The following is a 22,462-nucleotide window of genomic DNA, read 5'->3' as shown; positions in this document are numbered from 1 at the left end:
CTCCGGCTCGAGTGTTAATGACGTCATACAATGAACATCAACAGCCCTGCTCGAGTGTTAATGACGTCATACAATTACTATCGATACCCCCCTCCGGCTCGAGTGTTAATGACGTCATACAATGACCATCGACAGCCCCGCCCCACCTGGAGTCGACTTCCGCGGTTTGTTTTTTTGACAGCGGCCGCCTCGCTCCGCCTGGATAATTTATCTTTCATTCTTAGCGAGTCGACGGGGGAACGAAAGCAGGAGGGAAGGAGGGAGAGGGGAAGGAGGGAGGGAACGAAAGAAGGAGGAACGAGGGAAGGAGGGGGGACGAGGGAACGAAGGAGGGAGGGAGGGGGAAGGAGGGAGGGGGAAGGAAACAAGGAGGAACGAGGCAAGGAATGAAATGGAGAGAACGTCAGGGGCCAGAGTGGTGGTGGTGGCTGCGTTGTTGTTGTTGCTTCCGTTCGTTCCTTGGCTCGCAGCGGTGGCGAGGGAAGGAGGAGGAGCGAATGAAGGAGGTGGTGAGGGAATGATGAGTAGAATGAAGAGTCTTGTGATGAGTAGTGGTGGTAGTGGTGGTAGTAGTGGTGGTACTAGTGGTAGTAGTGGTGGTACTAGTAGTAGTGGTGGTAGTAGTGTGAGTAGTGGTGTGAGGCGGCCTGTGGTGATAGTCCACGGACTGAGAGATGGACCTGGCAACTACCAGACCCTGGCACGGAGGGTGAGGGAGGTGAGTGGTGGTGGTGAGTGTGGTGAGTGTGGGGTGAGGGTGGTGAGTGTGTGGTGAGTGGTGTGTGCTGTGTGTGGTGACTGTGGTGAGTGAGTGAGTGGTGTGTGTGTGCTGGGTTTATGGGTCTCTGTGATGAGTCTATGGGTCTCTGTGTGATGAGTCTATGGGTCTCTGTGATGAGTCAATGGGTCTCTTTGATGAGTCTGTGGGTCTCTGTGTGATGAGTCTATGGGTCTATGTGATGAGTCTATGGGTCTCTGTGTGGTGAGTCTATGGGTCTCTGTGTGATGAGTCTATGGGTCTCTTTGTGGTGAGTCTATGGGTCTCTGTGTGATGAGTCTATGGGTCTCTTTGTGGTGAGTCTATGGGTCTCTGTGTGGTGAGGCTATGGGTCTCTGTGTGGTGAGTCTATGGGTCTCTGTGTTGTGAGTCTATGGGTCTCTGTGTGATGAGTCAATGGGTCTCTGTGTGATGAGTCTATGGGTCTCTTTGTGGTGAGTCTATGGGTCTCTGTGTGGTGAGTCTATGGGTCTCTGTGTGGTGAGTCTATGGGTCTCTGTGTGTGGTGAGTCTATGGGTCTCTGTGTGATGAGTCTGTGGGTCTCTGTGTGGTGAGTCTATGGGTCTCTGTGTGGTGAGTCTATGGGTCTCTGTGTGATGAGTCTATGGGTCTCTGTGTGGTGACTCTGTGGGTCTCTGTGTGATGAGTCTATGGGTCTCTGTGTGGTGAGTCTATGGGTCTCTGTGTGTGGTGAGTCTATGGGTCTCTGTGTGATGAGTCTGTGGATCTCTGTGTGATGAGTCTGTGGCTCTCTGTGTGATGAGTCTATGGGTCTCTGTGTGATGAGTCTATGGGTCTCTGTGTGGTGAGTCTATGGGTGTCTGTGTGGTGAGTCTATGGGTCTCTGTGTGACGAGTATGTGGGTCTCTGTGTGATGAGTCCATGGGTCTCTGTGTGGTGAGTCTGTGGGTCTCTGTGTGGTGAGTCTATGGGTGTCTGTGTGAGTGAGTCTGTGGGTGTCTGTGTGACGAGTCTGTGGGTCTCTGTGTGATGAGTCTATGGGTCTCTGTGTGATGAGTCTATGAGTCTCTGTGTGATGAGTCTATGGGTCTCTGTGTGATGAGTCTATGGGTCTCTGTGTGATGAGTCTATGGGTCTCTGTGTGTTGAGTCCATGGGTCTCTGTGTGGTGAGTCTGTGGGTCTCTGTGTGTTGAGTCCATGGGTCTTTGTGTGGTGAGTATGTGGGTCTCTGTGTGGTGAGTCTGTGGGTCTCTGTGTGGTGAGTCTATGGGTCTGTATGTGATGAGTCTATGGGTCTCTATGGGTCTCATCATGATGATGATACTACTGATGATGATACTACTGATGATGATGATACTACTGATGATGATACTACTGATGATGATGCTACTACTACTGATGATACTGATGATACTACTGATAATGATGATGATACTTCTGATGATGATGATACTACTGATGATGATGCTACTGCTACTAATGCTGCTGCTGCTGCTAGTGCAGGCCCTGCCTGGGACCCCAGTCGTGGTGCTTGGCGCCTTCAGCGATGACGTCAGCATCATGGCTCTCTGGAGGCAGCTCAGGTCTTTCTGGAGGGAGATGGAGCGAGTCAACTCCAGCCACGGACTCACCATCATCTGTGTATCGCAAGGTGGTGGTGGTGATGGTGATGGCAGTGGTGGTGGTGGTGATGGTGGTGATGGCAGTGGTGGTGGTGGTGATGGTGGTGGTGGGGGTGGTGATGGTGGTGATGGTGGTGGTGGGGGTGGTGGTGGTGATGGTGGTGGTGGTGGGGGTGGTGATGGTGGTGATGGTGGTGATGGGGGTGGTGGTAGTGATGGTGGTGGGGGTGGTGGTGGGGGTGGTGATGGTGTTGGTGGTGATGGTGGTGTTGGTGGTGATGGTGGTGGTGGTGGTGGTGGTGGTGGTAGCAGTGGTGGTGGTGGTGATGGTGATGGTGATGTCGGTGGTGATGGTGATGGTAGTGGTGATGGCAGTGGTGGTGGTGGGGGTGATGGTGGTGATGATGGTGGTGGTGGTGATGGCAGTGGTGATGGTGGTGGGGGTGGTGGTGGTGATGGCAGTGGTGGTGGTGGTGATGGTGGTGGCAGGGGTGGTGTGGTGGTGATGGGGTGGTGGTGATGGTGGTGATGGTGGTGGTGATGGTGGTGATGATGTCGGTGGTGATGGTGGTGGGGGTGGCGGTGGTGGGGTGGTGGTGATGGTGGTGGTGGTGTCGGTGGTGATGTTGGTGATGGTGATGTCGGTGGTGATGGTGGTGGTGGTGATGGTGGTGTTGGTGGTGGTGGAGATGGTGGTGGTGTTGGGGGTGATGGGGGTGGTGTTGATGGTGGTGTTGGTAGTGGGGGTGGTGGTGATGGTGGTGGTGGGGTGGTGATGGTGGGGGGGTGATGGTGATGTTGATGGTGATGTTGACGGTGATGTTGATGGTGTTGATGTAGGGGCGATGGTGTGTCGAGCTATCCTCTCCATGGTTCACCATCACAGAGTTCACACCTTCATCTCCCTGGGAGGTCCACTGATGGGAGTCTATGGAGGAGGTGCGGACACACAGACACACACACACAGACACACACACATACAACAACAACAACAACCGCCATTCGCCACTAAGTGGCGGTGACGTCACCACGACGCTTGTGCCAGGCTATGTGCACCCTGAGGCCACGTGAAGTGTCGAACGCCCGCTGGCAGGAGGTCACGGGGCAGACCCAGGTGCCACGGGTCGACTGACTGAGATGACTGGCTGATGCACCACCTGTGCCCCCTACTGTGCCAACCTGCTGTGCTTTAGCCACCCGGCGCTCCGCTCGCTGTTGTGAGCGTCGCTCCTCCGCCCTCCGTTGTTGTTGGAGGGCGACTGCCTCCAACTGCCCAGTAGCATCCTTCACGAGCCTCCTCCACAGAGGCCGATCTTGACACCGCTGGTACCAGTCATCGGCAAGTCCACTCAGCTCCACGTCCTCCTGTACCACATCACTCCATCTCTTCTCTAGCCCGTGCCGCGCCCGCTTAGCCCCCTCAATCCGGCCAAACAAAAGCTGTTTCGGCATGCGGTGGCTGGGCATGCGGGCTACATGACCCAGCCATCGCAGCCTTGCCTGCCGGAGGAGCTCACCGATGGGACCCTGCCCAGATCTTTCAAGGATGTGTGAGCTCCTCACACAATCCAGTCTGGTTAAACCCAGGATGGATCGTAGGCAGGCCAGCCTAAATGTTTCCAACCGGCGAAGATGTTCCATTAGGGGGGTCCACGTTTCGCAAGCGTAGAGAAGGGAGGGAATGACCGTGGCCGAGAAGACCTGAAGCTTAGTGCGGAGCGACAGACCAGGTAGCTTCCACACAGCGTTACGCAACCTATGAAAAGATATTGCCGCTCAACTGATTCGGAGTGAGACCTCTGCTGTTAAACTGGAGCCAGTCATAAGCACACTGCCCAGGTATGGGAAACTCTCCACTCTCTCCACAACTGCCCCATCACCGATTGGGAGTTGTGGGGGTGGAGTGTCCGATGGTACAAAATACCCAGGCAGGTGCTTAGTTTTGGTGGGGCTGATGGTAAGGCCCCACCTCTTAGTGACACGCTCCAGTCTCAGCAGCAGCGTCTCCAACTCCTCCTCTGACTGAGCAGCTATTACCAAGTCATCAGCATACATAACGTGGTTGAGCAATAGGGAGCCATCCCTTGACCGCACCCGGGCATCGATTAGCCTCCCATTATATCTGTACCATATGGAGATTCCCCCGGTACAGCTATTGAAGGCTTCACGAACCACGTGGTCAAAATAGATGTTAAATAATGTGGGAGCCAGAGGACATCCCTGTCGCACCCCAAGGTGTACAGGGAATGGCTCTGACTCCCGGCCACGTAGTTTTACCCGGGCCCGCTCACCATCATGAAGGTCCTTAATGATCGTGAGCAGAGGGTCAGGTACTCCAAAAGCACGAAGAACGACCCAGAGCCCAGGCCTACTGATGGTATCATAGGCCTTGACCAGGTCAATAAAGCAGAGATGTAGGTCTTGTTGGAATTCCCTACACCTCTGCTGTAGCAGGCGGACAGAAAATATGGCATCTGTGCAGGACCGCCCTTTCCTGAAACCGCATTGGGGCTCCGCAAGCCTCTCCTCAGCGTGCCTGGCAAGGCGATGCTGAATAATCCTTGCCAGGACCTTTCCCGGCACACTGAGGAGTGAGATGCCCCTGTAGTTGTTACAGTCTGTGCGGTCCCCCTTCTTAAAAAGGGGGACCACCAGGGCATCCTTCCAATCCTGCGGAACCCGTCCAGTGGTCCAGACTGTTGTTATGATGTCATATAGGGCAGTCTGTGCACAAACGCCACCCTCCCTCAGCATTTCGCTTGGGAGATCATCTCTGCCCGCTGCCTTTCCTGGTCTCAGACTCCGGATCGCCTTCAATACTTCCTCAGCAGATGGCACCTCAGCCAGCCACTCACAGGGGGTGACTTCATCCAATATTTGAGGCACCGCAGCCTCAGCAGGGTCATCCTCACTTTGTGCCACGATGTTTTCCTGGCTGAGGGATTTTCCCTCCCCCAGGACCTCACAGAAATGCTCAGCAAATCTGCGAACCTGTTCCTGGGGGTCGGAAATTGGATCACCGTTTTTTCCCCTAATGATGGTAATAGGTGTGGCGCTGCAGGTTACTTTTTTGATGGAGTTAAATAGAGATTTGTGATCACGGGCCACTGAGGCAGACTCCATCTCCTCAGCAACCCGCGACCACCACCCATCCTTGCAGCACCTCACAGCTCTCCGAACCTCCGAGCGAAGGCTGCGGTAAGCCTCCTCATTCTCTGACGTGGGATTCTGTAGCCGATGACAGTGGGCCTGTCGCTTTTTCTCAACCATCCTGAACAACTCCTCTGTCATCCAGGGTGTCTGGGGAGGTCTGGACCGCGTACCCAAAGCAGCCATTGCAGCTGCATGAGTCACAGTCCTAAACCTCGCCCATTTACCCTCGACATCAGGAGGAGTCGGGGACGATGCCAATCCCAGCCGCAAGCGATGATGAAATTCTCGCTTGCAACTTTCATCAGATAACTGAGACCAGGCCACTTTAGGTTGGAATGGGGTCCTGGGTGTACACCCACCACCGGAGTGGAAGAATGGCAGGCGCATCTTACAGATGACTAGTCGATGGTCAGAGGGCAGATCAGCTCCACGGTAGGTCCTGGTGTCAAGGACATGGGCTCGCATTCGCTGGTCCGTCACTATGTAGTCCAGCAGATGTTCTTGCTTGGACCCGGCATGCATCCATGATGTTGTGTGGATGCGCCGATGCCGGAACAGCGTGTTGGTAATTACAAGCCCATGGGCTGCACAAAAATCTAGCAGCCTCCTACCGTTGTTATTGAGCTGATCTGGCCCATGCCCTCCAATCACTCCAGACCAGGTGCCAGTATCATGACCAACTCGGGCATTGAAGTCACCCAACATGATGACTCTATCCCGAGGGGCCACTTTAGCCAGCACCTGTGACAGGAGGTCATAGAAGGCATCTGACTCATCGGCTTTGCCTGCATCCCTCCACGGATGTTCATCTTCGGTGGGGGCATAAGTAACCACGACCACCATTCCTCGCCTCCGGTTGATGGGAAGGCGAGCCCAAAGTAGCCTGGGGCTTACAGCTTCCCACACCTCACCGCCACGCTCCCACGCCCCCTTCATTCTTTTGTTCAAAAGAAGACCCACACCCTGTTGTTTGGCAGTCTGCTGCCCCGAGTAGAGGACTGTCCACCCCTCATAGTGGCAGGAGCCAGAGCCGGTCCACCGGACCTCCTGAATGCCGCATAGATCCAGGCGGTACCGGTCCAGCTCCCGACAGAGGAGTGGCAGCCTCTCCTCTGCAGTGAGCGTTCGAACATTCCACGTGGCCACCCGTAGTGGCTTTTCGTTGTTTCTGGAGTAGCCCCGAGGGTAGGTATTCAATCTCCTGGCTCCGCCAATTGGGGTTTGGCCAGGAGACGTCATAGACGCCTGGCCCCCCGGGGCCTCCGGCACAAGCTTAGTTGTTACATATTTCAGTTTAATTCGTGGTTTTGTGGTAATTAATTGAAGGTGGAGGGGTTACCAGCCCCTCGCACCCGTCCAGAGCCCCCGTTTAGCCCCTGTGGTGGACACATATGCCATGAGGGGAGGAGCCAATCAAAATTGGAACTCCCCCCACAGCGCTGTCCACGACAGAGTTGCCCATCCGGCACCGCGAGGAGGTAGGGGGTTGTTTTGCCGGACACACATACAGACACACACACACAGACACACACACAGACACACACACACACACATACAGACACACACATACATATACATACAGACACACACATATACAGACATACACACACACACAGACACACACACATACAGACACAAACACATACATACATACAGACACTCACAGACACACACAAAGACACACACACAGACACACACACAGACACACACACACAGACACACACAAAGACACACACACAGAGACACAGACACACACATAGAAACACAGACACTCACATAGAGACACAGACACATAGCCACACACAGAGACACTCGCACATAGATACACAGACACACACACAGATAAACAGACAGACACACATACACTCGCACAGACACTCACACACACACAGATACAGACAAACACAGACACACAGACTCAGAGACACAGATTCACACACAGATACAGACAAACATACACAGCACTCACACATACACAGAGACACAGACAGACAGATTCACACACAGATACCCCGAGATATACTCATACAGAGAATTTGTGTCTCACCGTGTATCTGTGTCTCCCCGTGTCTCACCGTGTCTCCCTATGTCTTCCCGTGTCTCAACGTGTCTCCCCCTATCTCCGTGTGTCTCCCCGTGTCTCCACGCCTCTCCCCGTGTCTCCCTGAGTCTCACCGTGTCTCCCCGCGTTTTTCCATGTCTCCCCATGTCTCCCTGTGTCTCCGTGTGTGTCTCACCCTTTCTCCCCGTGTCTCCCTGTCTCCCTGTGTCTCCCTGTGTCTCCGTGTGTGTCTCACCCTGTCTCCCCGTGTCTCCCCGTGTCTCCGTGTATGTCTCACCCTGTCTCCCCGTGTCTCCCCGTGTGTCTCCGTGTGTGTCTCACCCTGTCTCCCCGTGTCTCCCTGTGTCTCCGTGTGTGTCTCACCCCGTCTCCCCATGTCTCCCTGTGTCTCCGTGTGTGTCTCACCCTGTCTCCCCGTGTCTCCCTGTGTCTCCGTGTGTGTCTCACCCTGTCTCCCCGTGTCTCCCCGTGTGTCTCCGTGTGTGTCTCACCCCATCTCCCCGTGTCTCCCCGTGTGTCTCCGTGTGTGTCTCACACCGTCTCCCCGTGTCTCCCTGTGTCTCCGTGTGTCTCACCCCGTCTCCCCGTGTCTCCCTGTGTCTCCGTGTGTGTCTCACCCTGTCTCCCCGTGTCTCCCTGTCTCCGTGTGTGTCTCACCCTGTTTGCCCGTGTCTCCCTGTGTCTCCGTGTGTGTCTCACCCTGTCTCCCCGTGTCTCCCTGTGTCTCCGTGTGTGTCTCACCCTGTCTCCCCGTGTCTCCCTGTGTCTCCGTGTGTGTCTCACCCCGTCTCCCCGTGTCTCCCTGTGTCTCCGTGTGTGTCTCACCCTGTCTCCCCGTGTCTCCCTGTGTCTCCGTGTGTGTCTCACCCTGTCTCCCCGTGTCTCCCTGTGTCTCCGTGTGTGTCTCACCCTGTCTCCCCGTGTGTCTCCGTGTGTGTCTCACCCTGTCTCCCCGTGTCTCCCCGTGTCTCACCCTGTCTCCCCGTGTCTCCCCGTGTCTCCGTGTGTGTCTCACCCCGTCTCCCCGTGTCTCCCTGTGTCTCCGTGTGTGTCTCACCCTGTCTCCCTGTGTTTCCGTGTGTCTCACCCTGTCTCACCCTGTCTCCCTGTGTCTCCGTGTGTGTCTCACCCCGTCTCCCCGTGTCTCCCTGTCTCCGTGTATGTCTCCCTGTGTCTCCCCGTGTCTCCCTGTGTGTCTCCGTGTGTGTCTCACCCTGTCTTCCCGTGTCTCCGTGTGTCTCCGTGTGTGTCTCACCCTGTCTCCCCCTGTCTCCCCGTGTGTCTCCGTGTGTGTCTCACCCTGTCTCCCCGTGTCTCCCTGTGTCTCCGTGTGTGTCTCACCCTGTCTCCCCGTGTCTCCCCGTGTGTCTCACCGTGTGTTTCTCACCCTGTCTCCCTGTGTCTCCGTGTGTGTCTCACCCCGTCTCCCCGTGTCTCCCTGTCTCTGTGTGTGTCTCACCCTGTCTCCCCGTGTCTCCGTGTGTGTCTCACCCTGTCTCCCCGTGTCTCCCTGTGTCTCCGTGTGTGTCTCACCCTGTCTCCCCGTGTCTCCCCGTGTGTCTCAGAGCCTCTGTGGGTTCAGAGCGCCTTCCCCTGGTTGCTGTCCGTGATCTCCGCCCTCTGCTACTGGCGTCTGGGACAGGAGGTGTCCGTTTGTAACTACTGGCACGGTACGCGTGGGGGGAGACTTGTGGGGGGGAGACTCGTGGGGGGGAGACGCGTGGGGGGAGACACCGGGGAGAGATGGGGAGACATGGGGAGACGCGTGGGGGGAGACACGGAGATACGGGGGAGACATGGGGAGACGCGTGGGGGGAGACACGGGGGAGAGATGGGGAGACATGGGGAGATGCGTGGGGGGAGACATGGGGGAGACGCTTGCAGACGCATTGGGGGAGACGCGTGGGGGGGAGATGCATGGGGGGAGACACCGTGAGGTGAGGGGGGAAGAGACACGGGGGAGATTCTGGGAGATGCGAGGAGACACGGGGGAGACACGGGGGAGACACGGGGGAGATGCTGGCAGATGCGTGGCGGGAGACGCGTTGGGGGGAGACGCAGGGGAGACGCGGGGAGATATGGGGAGACATGGGGGAGAAACGGGGGAGACGCAGGGGAGACACGAGGGAGACACGGGGGAGACACAGGGGAGACGCGGGGAGATATGAGGAGACACGGGGAGACACGGGGAGATGTGGGGACACAGACCCAGTGATCCATGCTCATGTCTCTCTCCTCTCCCACCCCAGACCCAACCCAGCAGCAGCGTTACCTGCAGAAGAACCTGTTCCTGCCCATCATCAATAACGAGACGCCTCACCGCATGGCTCACGGTGATGGGCACACACACAGACGCCATCTTGCTTAGGGGACGGGCTGCCATCTTGGTCAGGGGATGGGCTGCCATCTTGCTCAGGGGACGGGCTGCCATCTTGCTCAGGGGATGGGCTGCCATTTTGCTCAGGGGACAGGCGGCCATTTTGCTCAGGGGACACGCGGCCATCTTGCATCGTGCTCAGGGGACGGGCTGCCATCTTTGTAAGGGGCGGGTTGCCATCGTACTCGTCAGGATCGGGAGATCGAACCCACGACCTCTCGTGTACCAGGTGATGTAGTCAACATCTCCTAGCCACTGTGATGATGATGAGACAGAGATGCAGACTTGGTCTTGGATCGAACTCACATACCAGGCGAGGTAGTCAACATTTCACCACAAAGAGAGCGAGAGACGCAGACTCGGGGTCCGAGATCGAACCCACGAACCTCCCGCGTACCAGGCGAGGCAGTCAACATCCTCCCTCCTCCCTCTGCAGTGTTCAAGAGAAACTTTGTGCAGCTGAGGCGTCTCGTGCTGGTAGGAGGCTCGGGGGACGGGGAGCTGAGACCGTGGCAGACGAGGTGAGGTCCCTCTATGGGCTTTATCCGCTGCTGGATTGAAGGCGCACCCGGTGCGGTGCCGGTACGGTGCCGGTGCGGTGCTGGTGCGGTGCCGGTGACAGTGCGGTGACAGTGCGGTTCGGTTGCTGATGTGGTAGTGGCGGTGGTGGTGGGTTCATTGTTAAAACGGTATGAATAGGCTGAAGATGATGGTTATGATGACGGTGGTGCTGATGATTCTGATGACGGTGGTGCTGATGATATTGATGATGATGTTGATGGTGGTGCTGATGATGATGGTGGTGGTGCTGATGATGCTGGTGGTGGTGCTGATGATGGTGGTGGTGCTGATGATGATGGTGGTGCTGATGATGGTGGTGCTGATGATGATGTTGATTATGATGATGTTGCTGCTGATGATTCTGATGACGGTGGTGCTGATGATATTGATGATGATGTTGATGGTGGTGCTGATGGTGGTGGTACTGATGATGATGGTGGTGCTGATGATGATGTTGATTATGATGATGTTGCTGCTGATGTAGATGATGATGTTGATGATGCTGGTGATGGTCCTGATTATGTTGATTATGATGTTGGTGATGTTGCTGTTGCAGTTTATTTGGATTCTTTGACAGCAACGCTTCTACAGTTATCGACATGGTCAATCAGCCTGTAAGAGACTCACACACACACTTACATACACAACAACAACCGCCATTCGCCATTACATACACACACACTCATACACTCATACACACACACTTACACAACAACAACAACCGCCATTTGCCACTAAGTGGCAGTGACGTCTCCACGACACTTATGCCAGGCTATGTGCACCTTGAGGCCACGTGAAGTGTCGAACGCCTGCTGGCAGGAGGTCACGGGGCAGACCCAGTTGCCACGGGTCGACTGACTGAGATGACTGGCTGATGCACCACCTGTGCCCCCTACTGTGCCAACTTGCTGTGCTTTTGCCACCCGGCGCTCCGCTCGTTGTTGTGAGCGTCGCTCCTCTCCCCTACGTTGTTGTTGGAGGGCGACTGCCTCCAACTGCCCAGTAGCGTCCTTCACGAGCCTCCTCCACAGAGGCCGATCTTGACACCGCTGGTACCAGTCATTGGCAAGTCCACTCAGCTCCACGTCCTCATGGACCACATCACTCCATCTCCTCTCTAGTCCGTCCCGCGCCCGTTTAGCCCCCTTTATCCGGCCGAACAAAAGCTGTTTCGGCATGCGGTGGCTGGGCATGCGGGCTACATGACCCAACCAACGCAGCCTTGCCTGCCAGAGGAGCTCACCGATGGGACCTTGCCCAGCTCTTTCAAGGATTTGTGAGCTCCTCACACAATCCAGCCTGGTTAAACCCAGGATGGATCGTAGGCAGGCCAGCTTAAATGTTTCTAACCGGTGAAGATGTTCCATTAGGGGGTTCCACGTTTCGCAAGCGTAGAGAAGGGAGGGAATGACTCTGGCCGAGAAGACCTGAAGCTTCGTGCGGAGCGACAGACCAAGTAGCTTCTACACAGCGTTACGCAACCGATGAAAAGATAATGCCGCTCGACTGATTCGGAGTGAGACCTCTGCTGTTAAACCTTAAAGAGGGGGACCACCAGGGCATCCTTCCAGTCCTGCGGAACCCGTCCAGTGGTCCAGACTGTTGTTATGATGTCATGTAGGGCAGTCTTTGCACAAACGCCACCCTCCCTCAGCATTTCGCTTGGGAGATCATCTCTGCCCAGTGCCTTTCCTGGTCTTAGACTCTGGATCGCCTTCAGTACTTCCTGAACAGATGGCACCTCAGACAGCCACTCACAGGGGGTGACTTCTTCCGATATTTGAGGCACCGCAGCCTTGGCTGGGTCATGCCCACTTTGTCCCATGGTATTATCCTGGCTGAGAGATGTCCCCTCCCCTAGGACCTCACAGCAATGCTCATGAAATCTGCAAACCTATTCCTGGGGGTCGGAGATTGGATCACTGTTCTTTCCTCTGATGGTAATAGGTGTGGCTCTGCAGGTTACTTTTTGATGGAATTAAAGAGCGATTTGTGATCGCGGGCCACTGAGGCAGACTCATCTCCTCAGCAACCCGCGACCACCACCCGTCCTTGCAGCGCCTCATGGCTCTCCGAACCTCTGAGCAAAGGCTGCGGTAAGCCTCCTCATTCTCCCGACGTGGGATGCTGTAGCCGATGAGAGTGGGCCTGTCGCTTTTTCTCAGCCAGCTTGAACACCTCCTCTGTCAGCCAGGGTCTCTGGGGAGGTCTGGACCGTGTACCCAAAGCAGCCATTGCAGCCTCATGAGTCACAGTTCTAAACCTCGCCCATTTACCCTCGACATCAGGAGGAGTGGGGAACGATGCCAACCCCAGCCTCAAGCGATGATGAAATTCTTGCTTGCAACTTTCAACAACTAGCTGAGACCATGCCACTAAGGGTTTGAATGGGGTCCTGGGTGAACCCCCACCACTAGAGTGGAAGAATGGCAGGCACATCTTACAGATGACAAGTCGATGGTCAGTGGGCAGATCAGCTCCACGGTAGGTCCTGGTGTAAAGGACATGGGCCCGCATCTGCTGTTCCGTCACGATGTAGTCCAGCAGATGTTCTTGCTTGGACCCAGCATGCATCCATGATGTTGTGTGAATGCGCCGATGCCGGAACAGCGTGTTGGTAATTACAAGACCATGGGCTGCACCAAAAAACTAGCAGCCTCCTGCCGTTATTGAGCTGATCTGGCCCATGCCTTCCAATCACTCCAGACCAGGTGCCAGCATCATGACCAACTCGGTCATTTAAGTTTCCCAACAAGATGACTCTATCCCGAGGGGCCACTTTAGCTAGCACCTGTGACAGGAGGTCATAGAAGGCATCTGACTCATCGGCCTTGCCTGCATCCCTTCACGGATGTTCGTCTTCAGTGGGGGCATAAGTAACCACAACCAACTCTGGTTGATGGGAAGGCGAGCCCAAAGTAGCCTGGGGCTTACAGGTTCCCACACCTCACCGCCACGCTCCCACGCCCCCTTCATTCTTTTATTCAGAAGAAGAGCCACAACCTGTTGTTTGGCAGTCTCCTGCCCCGAGTAGAGGACTGTCCACCCTTCATGGTGGCATGAGCCAGAGCTGGTCCACCGGACCTCCTGAATACCACAGAGATCCAGACGGTACCGGTCCAGCTCCCAACAGAGGAGTGGCAGCCTCTCATCTGCAGTGAGCGTTCGAACATTCCATGTGGCCACACGTAGTGGCTTTTTGTTGTTTCTAGAGGAGCCCTGAGGGTAAATATTCAATCTCCTGGCTCCGCCAAATGGGGTTTGGCCAGGAGATGTCATAGACGCTTGTCCACCCGGGGCCTCCGGCACAAGCTTATTAATAAATAAATAAACACATAAATAAATCCCCCGTGGTTTAACGGTAATTAATTGAAGGTGGAGGGGTTACCAGCCCCTCGCACCCGTCCAGAGCCCCCATTTGGCCGCTGTGGTGGTCACAAATGCCATGAGGGGAGGAGCCAATCGGAATTGGCAGCGTTGCCCGTCCGGCACCACGAGGAGGTAAGGGGTTGATTTGCCAGACATACACACACACTTACACACTCATACACTCACTCACACACTCGCAGACCCACTCACACACTCACTAACTCTGTATCTTTGTGTATCTTTATCTGTGTGTATGTGTCTGTATATATAATATATCTGTGTGTCGCTGTATATGTGTGTCTGTGTGTGTATGTGTGTACCTGTGTGGGGAGCGATAGTGTAGCGGTTAGCGCTACGCTGCGCTATGAACCTGGCGACCCGGGTTCGATTCTCGCTCACAACCAACACCAGTGTCGATTATCTGAACCGGTCCTGGGCTTCCCCTAGATCGACTCAGCCTGAAATGAGTACCTGGTGCGGTGTGTAAACATTGCCACTAGGGAGACAAAGGCGGTCGGGCGTGGTGCTGGCCACCCACCCCGTGTACCATTTCGGCCTTCATAGGTGCTCGCTAACAGCACTTGCCCCTACAGTCTGTTAAGGCTATATGGGGGATCTTTGTCTTTTATCTTTGTGTGTACGTGTGTGTATGTATGTGTGTATGTATCTGTATTTATAATATATCTGTTTGTATCTGTGTGTCTGTATGTGTCTTTGTATCTGTGTGTCCGTGTCTACGCATCTGCATATAATGTATCTTGCGTGTATGTGTGTATCTGTATATAATGTGTGTATCTGTGTGTGTCTCCATGTGTTGTGTGTGTCCTTGTGTACGCATCTGCGTATAATGTATCTTGTGTGCATATCTCCCAAGCGCCACTTGCTGCTGGTGGCCTGCTTACACTACCTGGGGTACCTTTACCTGTGCCCCCCTCTTCCAGGTCTACGTCCAGGATCTGTTTGGCCTGCGGACGCTGGACAGGAGGGGAGGTCTGGTCACCTGCTCCGTGCCAGGGGTGGTGCACAAGGCGTGGGTCCATAGCGAAACGGCCTTCGTGCGATGTATACAGCCTCACCTCACGTAGACAGAGACCCGGGGAGAGAGACACGGGCAAGCAGACGCGGGGAGAGGTAGACACGGGGAGAGGGAGACACGGGGAGAGAGAGAGACACGAGGAGAGAGAGACAAGGAGATATGGGGAGACACGGGGAGAGAGACACGGGGACAGAGACACAGAGACATGGGGAGAGAGACACGGGGAGACACAGCGAGAGAGAGACACAGAGAGAGAGAGAGACACGGGGAGGAAGACAGGGGTAGTATGTGTCTGTGTGTCTGTCTGCATGCCTGTCTGTGTGTGTCTGTGTGTCTGTCTGTGTGTCTGAGTGTCTGTGTGTGTCTGTGTGTCTGTCTCTGTGTGTGTCTGTGTGTATGTGTGTGTAGAGATAGGGGTAGGAGTAGAGCGTTCATTTTGCTTCAGATGTCTCAATGGGGTTTAAATTCCCCCCCTGGGTAGAATCCACGTCAGTTACTGTCACGTCACGGCCATTTTCATAACGTTACAGGAACGCACGCACACACATACACACCCACACACACGCACCACGCACACACACACGCACCACACACACACCACACACCCACACCCCTCACACACCCACACACACGCACCACACACCACACACACGCACCACACACACACCACACACACGCACCACACACACACCCACACACACGCACCACACACCCACACACACACGCACCACACACACACACACGCACCACACACACGCACACACATACACACCCGCACACCCCACACACACGCACCACACATACACACCCACACCCCTCACACACCCACACACACGCACCACACACACCCACACACACGCACCACACATACACACGCACCACACACACACACCACACATACCTAACCAGTCCGTGTGGCCGCGTGTAAGAGCCTGTCCTGCAATAAAGTTAACTATAAATACTTGCCGGTCCGTTTCATTTTTATCTAAAACGCTGCCCAGGTCACCAACGACTGCACAAAAACAAAACATTTGGGTCCACGTTAAGAATGACCTGCGTCACCGTCATGTAATCAATATTACTGGCCGCAGAGCGGGGGCTGAACAGTGCTGCCCTTGCCTCTTTGGACCAGAGGTCACTGCAAGGGATGTGTCAGAAGTAGCTCTGTGGTATCCAATTCCGTGGGCCAGCCAACGTGAAAACGAAAGGTTGCACTGCTTTGCGAGAGATTGGAATACTTAAAGTCTCAAGATACCGATCGAGATAAAATGACATTTCATCTAAAGCTGTGCTAGTTTTGAAAAAAAGAAAAAGATTTGCCAAACACAAATGAGGGACTCCTGAATTAGCTTCTTGTCATCCAACTGCCGTCTGTACCCTGTCTTTTGGAAGACCAGCAGGCACTTGCTGTTGCCTGGCAATTCCACCAGAATAGAACGGGGGTAAGAAAAAGTTAAAGTACATTTTTAAAGATGGACCTCGTTCATACTGGTCAGTGCACACACCACACCTGATGTATATAACCTATATTCGCATTCTAATGTTACATTTCAGATAAACGGAGCAAAGAAACGAACACCTACAATACAAAGGTTTAAAAAGATAGTATGCTTTTGAAATTGAAACGGCGCCACGAATTGCAGCAACTGATCAAACTGCCCAAGGTGCAAGGGGTGGGTGAGTAGCTGAACTCGGACTCGCCATCCTCTGGAGACGCAAGCCATTGGCGAGCGCCAGCTGCTGGAGCATGCTGACATCCTGCAGTCCCCACTCCGGGTTCCTGGCACGACAACCACAGGGGCTAGCAATCCTCACCTGCCATCAACGCCCATCCACCCACCCCGCCAGCGATGTGGCCCGCGTGGAGCTAGCTCTGAACACAAGCGCCATGACCAGCTAGAAGGACCCCATGGGGCAACCACCAAGCACATCGCTACCGCCTCCAAACACATCACTCGCATGGATCGGTTAACTGTGGGAAACGCCTATAGACTTCAGCAAACGAGGCTGCTAATCACGATGCGGTGGAACGTTTGACATTCATATATTTTATTCAATAACTATAGTAATTTAAAGCCACTGCTAGACGAAGCCATTGCCACAGTATGTGTATTATGGTTGTTTGCCCATCTTCACCACACTACTGGCCAGTGCGGGATTGACGGAGTGAGGCCCAGGACCGGTTCTGATATCACTTGCCACCGATGTTAGCCATGGCCTGGAATGGAACTCGGGTTGACGGTTCTAAACCGCAGTACGTCGACCGCCGTGCCATCAGTCCACCCGCCAATCGTGGAGTACAATTTTAACCCCGTTATTTCAACAAGGTCCATTCTGCATGCATACATTAAAATATTTAATAAAATATTCAATGGAGTACAGCCTAGGCGTGGCCAAGAGCCTTGGAAGACCACAGACGGTAGACAGTGGATATCAGCACCCATACCGGTCGCGTACTTGGCCAGAGGCGAGACAATGTGCTCCCTTATCAATCACCCACCAGCATGGTGAGGTATGGTCAAACAACAACAACAACAACCACCGTGTGACACTCCTCAACTACAACCCCCGGTACCCAGAAGCTCTGAACCCACCAGCCGTGGCGTTGGTCACGATGTTGATGGCTCTGCTGGATGAACGAAAGCTTTGCCGAACCGCGAGCAGAATCGGCGAGGGAATGCTGAGCTCACCTCTCGCGCAAGACGGCGTCAAGATCCGCGTTGCTCTGCGGGAAGACGATCCCGTTCACTTGCGTAAGGCTGCGTGAGGAGGAGTTCAAACAGCCGTGAGCGCCTCTGCTCTTGTTTAACCCGGTGAGAACTAAGGCTGCTGCGTGAGGAGTGAAAACCGCTGTTGGCAAGCGTCATTTTTATGAACCTGCTGAGAACACCAAGCGATCAGGATGAGTCTCGTCTGCACGGGTGACCTGCGGCAGAAGTCTGCCAGTGGACCAGTGCCCGCCACGCGTCATCCCGATTTGAGCAATTTGCCGGCGATTCTCTGATTTGCAGCGTGCGGCGAGCACGCGGCCCTACTCTTGTTTAGAACGACGTCACGGGATCTTTGCCTTCCACTGTGAAGCAGGCGGTGCACATCTATGGTCTATACACCCGCAGTATTAACCAGGGTGGCTGCGTGTAGGAGGGGAGGGGGAGGGAGTGGTTTAAACGATGGACCTCTGCAACAAAAACAGCAAATCCGTTAGCGCTCGGTCACGCTCGGTAGCGGACGTACCCCTTGCAGAGCCAGGAGGCCGCTGGGCTTGAGCAGAACACCAGCATTGCTGAACAGACCCTGGAGGAGCACGCAAAGACGAATATTCCCCATGTATGCTACACGGAGTGTTAAGGCAAGCGCTTGCTGGAAAACGGCAATGAAGGTGGGCACGGCGCACGGGGGTGGTGTTGTGGCCAGCGCCGCACGCACGTGTGCACACGTGTGCGTGTGCACACGCACGCACGCACACATGCATGGCACGCGCAGTGCGCACATACACACGCTTGTGCGTGCGTGCATACGCACGTACATGCATGGCACGCGCAGTGCGCACATACACACGCTTGTGCGTACATGCACACACACGCACAAGCATTTAACCAAATGAGAAATCACGAGACCAGGACACAGTCTGCGTCACGAAAATAAACAAAAGCTAAAATAAAAAAAATAAACTACAGCTTGGAAAGAAATTTTTAAAAATCGGAGAGAAATTTACTTCCACATGAGAAATGGAACAAAAATTACATGCACATAAATATATAAGTAAAGTAATAAGTTGCAACATCAGTTGACTCGGGCAGATTAGACTTATAATTGTAGAATGACGCACAAAGACCCCCCCCCCCCCTTATAAGGTCTTTAGCAGCCTGTCGGGGCCAAGTGCTGTGAGCCAGCACCTACAGAGGCCAGCACTGCGCATGAGGGAGGAGTGGAACCAAGACCACGGCCGCCTTTGTCTTCCCAGTGCCGATGCCGACACAAAGGACGGCCAAGGCACCGCGCTCAAGGCCGAGTAGACCCCAGGGGAGGCCTAGGACCACTTCAGGCGTTCCTCACCGATGTTGGCCATAAGCCACAGCCGTGTGTACGTAGGCACGGACACATTCTCCAATAGACACGCAATCAGAGCAGTGAGCAGGGTGGCCATTGCCAAACTAAACACTGGAGCTCCGGGCCACAGGGCAATTAACGTGAAAGGCACGCAAGTGACGAGCTGCTCATTTGGTCAAACCTAGAGTCGCCGTGACCTGGCGATGCTGCGATGTATCGCGACAATATAAGTTCCGTTTTCATGACGGTAGTCATTCGGTGATTATCTTTGCGCGTATATTTTGTTCTAAAACATCGCATTTCCTGACGAAACGTTTATGAAATAACAAACCCAATGGTTAATGAAGCAAGCAAACATTCTATTATCCGTGAAATTAATGCTGTGTAACACGTTTTCATGGGTATATGACGTGGCGATTCTATTATGTAATCAACTTCCGTAGTTAATTTGCCCCTTCTGTTACTTTCCGTGTAACTGTCAGCACGTGTTTGCAGCATTACGGCGGGCACAGGCTGAGCGAACTGTGGTTGAATAACTATTGCGCAATCTCTATTCGCACCGAGACCGAAACAAGTTTTAAAAAGGCGCAAGATAAAAGCGAATCAACGAGTAAAAGTGACTTTGCGAAAAAACCGTCATCGCAAAACGTGTCACGTGGCACTGCCATCTGTCCGCCACATTGAATCCGCAGCTGAATGAAGGCTTCCCTGCGATGTGTCTGCTGCACTCGTCGTGACAAAGAGCACACAGCGCATTGTGGGGCGCAAGGCAGCTTGAGTGTCTTACGGATCTCAATACCTACGTAGTTACTTTAACTTGACGCTTGTTTACCCAGGAGCGTGTAACTTGGGCGCGAATACTTTTTCAGGAAAGCCCTGCCAAACTCTTTGGTTCTATTCGGTAAAGTCACGTAGGTAAAAAAATAAAACAACAACAAAAAATCACGACGTTTCGGCCACAACACAAGTGGCCTTCATCAGGTGAAGGGACCGTGCTGTCATGAGGAGAGCGTTGTCCTCGTGACAGGACAGGGCTGTCCTCGTGACTTTACCGAAAGAACCAAGAATATAATTACGTGTTGTTAAAGGCACTGCTCTGCGTGCGGGAGGGAGACGGAGTAACCCAGAGAAAAAAAAACTCGAGCGGATGATGGGATTTCACTCTTAAGTGGCACGCAGATCGATTCAAGAAGCCAATTTGCTGCACAGCTTTCTTTTGGCCACCTTGCAGTCAGGCAGATTTGGGCATTTAACAAATCTGCGATCCACCAACCGTGCTTCAAAACCACAGGGATGCGCCACAATGCCCGGTTGCTTAACGTGGCCTTAAAGTGCACGTAGCTTGGCACAAGCGTCGTGGTGACATCACCGCTGCGCAGTGGCGAATGGCAGGCGTAGTTGTTGGCAGCTTAATGCCTCAGCACGATTTCAGTTTTTCTTTCCTAACAAACTGTAACAGTGGAATAGGACTGTGGATGTCATTATTGTTTTGAATTCTGCACGTAAGAAGCAATTGCTTTTTCACTCATACATACGCCGTGGTGGAGCGGTGGGGCACTGGTTGACGTACTGAATTTTTTACCCGGTGACCAGACTCGGATTCGCTGCCACGGCTAACTGGTCCTCTGCCTTTACCAGCCCTTACTGACCATTGTGGTGAAGTATGGTCAAACACACCCCCAGAACTGTACGTACGTGTGATGAACTTCTATTCGCACCGTACGTAGCCAACCGCGCTAATCGAACACGCCATGGGGAGGCTTTCATCCATCAGGGAATTTACAAACGGCTGAAAATTATTATCATGGTTACATACTGCATGTTATTAGTTCTTGTAAATTATGCAGCCACTGTAAACTCCACATACACCACTGGCGCCAACTGAGACTTCAAGGATTACTTCTCATGCGAATTGCTGAACGTGTGAATGGCATCACATCCCAATGCACGGCCTGGCTCTTGAACATATTCTTGAGACTCAAGGAGGTTTTCCTGAATGCATCAACATATTACTGGGGGTGTAAACGATTCATCCATTAACGTGTGTGTGTGAAAATCGATTTTTTCTATAAATCACATTCGTTGTATGTCAGTTGGTCACGTGACCCCTGCTGCCACTAGAGGCGCGACATTCAGAGGCTTAAAAAAAATGTGTTGAGTGCAATCGCAACCTCGAATCGCAAACAGGGCGAATGTTCATGTTCAAGGTGAATGCCCTGATGATGGCACGATTGTGGTGAGTAAAATCTTCCCCGATCTAAATACGTGCTTCCGATCGAGTAGCAGGAGACCTCGTTGACAAAAAAAAAAAACCACGCAGTTTATTTCGGTTTTGCACTCGATTTATCAAGATTGCAGCTCTTACGAATGTAAATCTTCGGTTTGACTGCCATGCAACAATCCCATTGCAATGCATAGAAAGTGCGCCCCCTACTGTGTAAAGGTAAAAAGGGCACACGAAGGTTTCTTTGGTAAAAGTCCTGTAAAAATATAAATTCTGCAACTATTCCATGACACATGGGGTGCACTGCTCTAACATCCTGTGTCTCAAGGCATTGCTGCCAATAGCACACGGGAAGAACGCTAAACTAAACTATTGTTTATTTTACCGGGTGAGTCCCACTGAGCTACGTAGCTCTTTTACTGAAGCAACCTGGCCACACATACAGCTCGACAAAGTGGCTTCTAAGGTGGGAGTTTATCGCAGCCAAATACTCTAAACGCGTGTTTCCAAATGCGGAGGGGAAAACCGGAGGTCCTGGTGAGAATTTCACGCGACCACGGGGAAAACATGGAAATTCCAATTATGTGTAGTGCATCAGGATTGGGATCGAACCCACGACCTTTGACATACCAGGCGAGGGGGTTAACATCTCTCCACCGTGGCAATACTGAGGGAGCAAGACCCAAACTGTGAACAAATAGAAACGTTCTTTGGTTCCATTCGGTAAAGTCACGTAGGTAAAAAAATAAAACAATAAAAAAATCACGACGTTTCGGCCAAAACACAAGCGGCCTTCATCAGGTCCTCTGGACAGTCCGGTCCCTTCACCTGATGAAGGCCACTTGTGTTGTGGCCGAAACGTCGTGATTTTTATTGCTTTATTTTTTTACCCACGTAACTTTACCGAATAGAACCAAAGAGTATGGATCCCTGCAGTCACGAACGCTTCAAATCTCTTTAAAGAAACGTTGCTTGATTCCATGAGGCTGAACTCACGTGTGCATTTGGATGCCTTCTCTCAGCGAGTCAGGCAAACACATGTGTGCAATGGTGCAGGTGCAGGGGGTGAGGCTCGAGCAAGGAGGAGGTGGGGAGGAGGACCGTGGGGAGACCCTCGCATCCATCTCAGCTGACGGTCGTGTCACCCGCTAGGCCGTCCGCAGAGGCCTTGACTGCCAGGGTGAGACGCGGACACACACACACACGGCGGTATCGTGCGGCGTGTGCGCGTGTGGAATTATCGCCGTCAGTTGAGCAACGGTCTTTT

At 53.6% G+C, this 22,462-nt stretch overlaps 1 protein-coding gene across 1 annotated transcript; it reads left to right on the top strand.

Annotated features, from left to right (window-relative positions):
* The first annotated feature begins 345 nt into the window (after nt 1-345).
* Nucleotides 346-15,882, top strand: LOC142917411 (lysosomal thioesterase PPT2-like). The gene is made up of 8 exons (XM_076062069.1): nt 346-718; nt 2,245-2,392; nt 3,204-3,302; nt 9,144-9,248; nt 9,828-9,911; nt 10,392-10,476; nt 11,073-11,130; nt 14,827-15,882. The coding sequence occupies exons 1-8, from the start codon at nt 392-394 to the stop codon at nt 14,968-14,970; spliced, it is 1,050 nt and encodes a 349-aa protein (XP_075918184.1). The 5' UTR covers nt 346-391; the 3' UTR covers nt 14,971-15,882.
* The last annotated feature ends 6,580 nt before the right edge of the window (nt 15,883-22,462 follow it).

Source organism: Petromyzon marinus, unplaced genomic scaffold (genome assembly GCF_048934315.1).
Source record: "Petromyzon marinus isolate PM22_M1 ecotype Great Lakes invasive population unplaced genomic scaffold, UKy_Petmar_22M1.pri1.0 PM_G_Scaffold_49, whole genome shotgun sequence".
Lineage (NCBI taxonomy): Eukaryota > Metazoa > Chordata > Hyperoartia > Petromyzontiformes > Petromyzontidae > Petromyzon > Petromyzon marinus.
The sequence above is the reverse complement of the archived record's forward strand: the minus strand, read 5'-3'. Positions and strand labels throughout refer to the sequence as shown.